Genomic DNA, 5257 nt, shown 5'->3' with positions numbered 1-5257 from the left:
CTGGCGGAGGGCCCGGGCCGGAGGGGGGGAGGCGGGAGGTGGAGGGCGCCGTGTGACATGCAGGGTCCTGGCCAAACCCAGGGGTTGGGTTTTTTTTCCTCCTCCTGAGAAAAACCAGCCGTGTGCTGAATCGTAACCTTAAAACCGTCACTTGACTGAACTACGGTTTCAGTTTTCTGGAGATGCTCTTGTAATTTAGCCGAAGTATTTTTTTTTTATTTTTTTTTTTAACAGGCTGGTATGTTGTTTCAAGCATTACTTTGGAGCCGGTTTAAAACAAACATCAAATACCCATCCTTACAACCAGGGTCCGCTGAGAGGAATGGCCGCTGGGTGCGGACCCCGCACGATGAGGTGAGGCCTCGCCAAACGGCCGAAAGGCTTTTGCTGTGACAAACCGCGTAGCCCTGAGCCTCTTCTGGTGGCCCAGAAGCCTTTCAGGGCTTTGAGCAAAGTTCATATAGCCGTCACCCGTTCCAGAACACTTGTTCAGGCTGTGACAACTCACGTTACGGGGGTTATGTAGCAGCTTATTCTCTCAGCTTTACAACAATAGCAAGAACTATCTTTAAGATGAATTCTGGCTAAGAGAAACAGCGAGGACAGGTTTGCCAGCAGCATCCATGCAATAAACATGGCTTTTTCCAGCTCTGTAGAGCTCAAAACCGGGCATGCTGGTGCCAGAGTCCAGGAGGCTCAGTTTGGTAGTTGGCAGCCGCAGTGAAAGTGCCGGTGTGTGCTGTTCACTGGGTAAACAGTAACTGTGTGGTGGACTTTTGACTATCAGGAGCCAGAGAAACATCCCTGCTTGTTGCATAGAAGCCCCTAAAGAACAATCAGTTCTCTAGTCAGCACTGTGCTAGGCTATATTAGAACAAAATTGGAGGTGGAAAACCCTGCATCCTACAGAAAAATGCCGGACAGGCTGCTGAAATTCAGTTTCAGTAATGCTGGGACTACTCAACATGTTCAGAAAACCGTAAGATGGCACAGCTAATAAAATCTTTAATTTTGGCAACTTTTCTGTATCTCGCTTCATTGCTGCTTGATTCTATACTGCTTATCTCTAAAATCCACGCTGTTCAGCATTATACATTAATTTCATGCGTGTATACATAATCTATACATACCTCTATTTCCATATTTCATTTTAATCTCATGCACGTTATTTGTGTCTGCTTTAAAGTAAAGGTCTGGTTTTGTTCTTTATAAAATAAAGTGTGCTGTTACTCATACGTGTTTTCTAGCTTTAAGTGTAGTATAAGATGCCGGCTCTTTCATCTGTTCAAGAAGTTCTGTGTTTGTGTGGAATATAGCCATAATTCTTAGTTTTAGAGATTTGGATGTGTAACACTGGAAGTGCTTTATGAAATAAGGGAAGCATAATTTATCCCTTCTATGAAACTGGGATGCAGGGAAGAGAAATGAGATACTGAAGGTGCCGTAACTGCTCGTTAGCCAAACTAGAAATACAGTATGAACTGGTTCTTAGTCCTGGCTCAGCATATGTTTGCAGTTTGGACTATTAAGTCTCCATTCAGGCACTGCTGTGGTTGCTGAAGCTGTCAGATCAAATGACTAAGATAACAAAGCTATTGATTTTTTTTTTTTTTCATTTTAATAGCATTTTTGTATCTTACTTCATTGCATCCAGTAGGAAACTTTTGCAGCACAGTACTCTGTTTTACAAAACCTAAGTTATGTCATGAACCATATTTTAACATAGAAAATAAATGATTAATAAGTTTGTGAATAAATATACTTCAGCTAAAAAGCTCATATGTCTACAATTTCTGAGACAGTAGATGTCTCGTTTATTACCCAGAAACATGTCAAAGTGCCCTTTATAAACCCGGAGAGCTGATCTGCATCTTTGTCCACTAGCAGGCTTAGAGGAAAGATTGAGATCAGCTACAAAGATCAACTTCTGGTGGTGACAGGATTCCTAAACTTTTCTCATTTCCCAGAGTACTTTCTTTTAATTAGTGAAAACCCAAACATTTTCCTGAAACAAGGAAGAAGACTCTCAGTGACTTCCCATTATAAAACAGTACCTTCTCCATCTCTGCCCTTGAGAGTGACAGGACAGAAGGAACAGAGAGAAAGGGGAAAACAAACCCTGCTGCTGCAGCCAAAAGTTGTGGTTTTGAACAGCTGGCTTAGTTTTGAACATCTACGTGAGTCATCACACTGCAGTCACAGCAAAGAGGCTGTTGAACCTGAAGTAACAGCTCCTGTTTCATGAAAATGGACATCTCTGGATGGTGCTTACACCCTCACCTGCTCATCTGCCAGCCTATATACTGGCAATATGCTAATCAGTAAGAAAGTTACAGTTTATGTGTATATATATATATGGATCACAGTAGACAAAACTACACTGCTGGCAGTTTTACCGCTCAGGTATTTTTTTTTAATACTCACATAGGCATATGTTAGCTATTGAGTCAGCTGGATGGACTCTGAGAAATATAAACATTACCTGAAGTCATACTGAAGGCAGTCTGAAAGACAGGAGTTCATCAGTCTGAGGTCCACCCTCCCCACCTTTGAGGGGTGTGGAAGACATCTTGAGAAAAGGAGCCAGATACAGGACTCCTCTGCACCTATGCTCTGCTACGTAGCCTGAGATGCAACTTTGAACAGTGTGTTGAGGTGGGAGAAAGCCATGTCTTTTTCTACAGGAGAAGAGAATGGCCAGACTTTGTGACTGTGTAAGGTAGGGCTAAGAGTTCCCCTCAGGTCCTCCTCAACCCTGAGAGCTAGGATGAGGGCTCTGCTTAGGACAGACATGCAGTTCAGTTTGGGACTGCAGGGCAGCCCCTGCTTTGTCTAGCAGCTTAGAGAAATTATTTTTTTCCAAGCTGGACTTCCAGAGACACTTTGCCAAAACCTGAGAGGTAGGATGAGGGCTGGGATAAGGATGCAGATGAAGTTCATCACAAGTTTTAAGCTGAGAGGGACTCTCTGGGATCTGCTGCGGGGTAGGGATAAGTGATTTGATGAGTCAACTGCATGCAAGTCTGTGAAATACAAAGAGTTGTCCAAGTCAAATTTAAGCTAATCTGAGACTATTTTGTTAGGCAACTAAGGCCCTTCAGAGCAGGTTTTCCACTAGAGAAAACATCTTTCACAAACCCTCAGCAGGAGGAAAAGGGTTGGTGTCCAGGACAGAGATGTACTTCAAGGAGTTGTAGCCTGAAGGGCACAGTATGTCAAGGCCTAGGGCACACTCTCCCCTTCAGGTTGTGTCGCTGGTTGCTCAAGGTCTGACAAGAACTGTTGTGAAGAAAGCCAGAAACTGCTGCTGTCTAGGCTCTCCCAAACAGCTCTGCTGAGAACCTCAGCAGGGAATCCCTCCTCCTTTCCTGGGGAGCTGCTTTTACCTGAGGCTCTTGCCTCTTACCCGAGCTACACTGCAGCCATGCCTGGGCTCAGTCCGTACCCCATTGATGCAGACCCCGTGCCATGCATCTGTCTCCCCAGCTCGACCTTGGATCTGCCTCATCACTGTGGACTTGCCTAGTGATCATACTCTTGGTGGAACCTCACTGCTACCACCAGAGGTGCCCTGCTCACCTTGCTCAGGGGGGTGGGACTGGGCCAGGCTGGTGAGGCCCCTGCCCTGTTATCATGCTCAGCTCCTCCTGGGGAGCAGCCAGCCCTTGCTGTGCCCTGGCACCCTAACTCTGGTGCTGCCACACAGCAGAGCAGTGAATCCTCTTCCCCACTTCAAATTCATGCTTGTCTGAAGTCAGATAACAGCTTTTGTCATTTATGCTAGCTCTAGGGGTGTCAGGGAACAGCAGAAGTAGGGCTGCTTTGCACAGGAGGACAAGCCAGAAGCAGAGGTGACCATGGTGCAGGCAAGGGCAGTGACATCCATGACTACGGTACAGTCCTGAAGTTTCTGAATGGCAACAGGCATGTAGTAGTGGCTGGATCCAGCAACAGCCCCAGACATAGCAAGGTAAGAGTCAAGCCCGAGGCTACCTATAATATGTGTCCATGGTCCATCCAGGAGGCAGGACTGAAGATGAAGCTACCTGCAGCAGAGGTTCACAGCCTGTGCAGGAAGACCAGCCCATATGTCAGGACAACAGGAAACAGGACTGGACATGCACACCTACAGCATAGGTCAGGTCATGTCTAAGTTTACACGGAGCCCATGGGTCAGTGGCCAGAGGGTGCATGGGTAGACACCCCAGCTAAGGCTGGCCAAGGTAATTAAGGGCTATTAATGCACTCAGGGCCCTGACAACAGTTTCTCCTCCCATCAAGGCGAGTTCTCACAGCTCATAAAGATCTGACTTCAGAGGTGTACTGCATGTGAAATGCATTTGTTGCTGTTTGCGGTTGTGGGCTCAGGCCAGAGAAGAGTCATCGTGTGCTGTTTCAGCATGATGCAGGGCAAGGGCAGGGACATGTCATGAGCTGGCATGAAAACACGGACTCAAGACAGACACATAGGGCCATGACAAGGTCACAAAGGTAGGGCAGGGATATAGGATGAGGAAGCTGGAGCTAGACCATGGCATGGAGCCAGGGCAGTTATGGAACTGGCACAGGGACATGACATGGGGGACATGAGTGGGATGAGTACTCCAGATGTGGCCTCACCGGGGCAGAGTAGAAGGGAAGGATGACCTCCCTCAACCTGCTGGCCACAATCTTTTTAATGCACCCCAGGATGTCATTGGCCTTCTTGGCCACAAGGGCACATTGCTGTCTCATGGTCAACTTGTCCACCAAGACTCACAGGTCCCTCTCTGCAGAGCTACTTTCCAGCAGATGAATCCCTAACCTGTACCGGTGCAGTATACTCATTACACCATTATAGTCCTATGTGTAGAACAAGAAAAAACAACACCAGACACACACCACCAAGCCTTCACGAGGTCCTACTGGAAGCAGAGCAACGTTCAGGCACGCAGACGTGTTAGCAGCATTGTGAGGGTCACCGAGAAGCACTGTCTCCACATTGCCTCTCTGCTGCGCTTAGTAGGCCAGAACAGAAATGAGACCCAAAATACAGCCGAGCCCATTTCGTTTAAAGCCAAAGGAGCATATAATTCCTCCTCCCCTCCTCCCAGATTTCCCCCTGACGTTTAATACACACCCCACCCCACCCCCACCCCCCATTTTGTAGCCAGGAGGGAGAGCACCTAGTGAAAAACCTCCTGCCCGGAATGGCGCAGGGTGTTCCAGACCCCCGGGGTAGACTGAACCCCCGCGGTACCGGCTGGCGGAGGTGGAG

General features: G+C 47.5%; 2 protein-coding genes across 2 annotated transcripts in view; one reads left to right on the top strand and one right to left on the bottom strand.

Moving 5' to 3' along the window:
- CLN5 (ceroid-lipofuscinosis, neuronal 5) overlaps positions 1 to 460 on the bottom strand; it is an 8256-nt gene extending 7796 nt beyond the window's left edge. The window contains exon 1 of the mRNA XM_009894031.1: positions 292 to 460. Coding sequence (XP_009892333.1) covers positions 292 to 460 — 169 coding nt within the window. The remainder of the gene's footprint in view (positions 1 to 291) is intronic.
- Positions 461 to 913: 453 nt separating this feature from the next.
- The window catches only part of LOC104294424 (ES1 protein homolog, mitochondrial-like), a 10178-nt gene continuing 5834 nt past the window's right edge, over positions 914 to 5257 (top strand). Inside the window, exons 1-2 of the mRNA XM_009894030.1 lie at positions 914 to 979; positions 3791 to 3970. Of these exons, the coding sequence (XP_009892332.1) occupies positions 914 to 979; positions 3791 to 3970 (246 nt within the window). The remainder of the gene's footprint in view (positions 980 to 3790; positions 3971 to 5257) is intronic.

Source organism: Charadrius vociferus, unplaced genomic scaffold (genome assembly GCF_000708025.1).
Source record: "Charadrius vociferus isolate BGI_N301 unplaced genomic scaffold, ASM70802v2 scaffold11, whole genome shotgun sequence".
Lineage (NCBI taxonomy): Eukaryota > Metazoa > Chordata > Aves > Charadriiformes > Charadriidae > Charadrius > Charadrius vociferus.
Note: the sequence above shows the minus strand (reverse complement) of the source record. Positions and strands in the feature narration are given on the sequence as shown.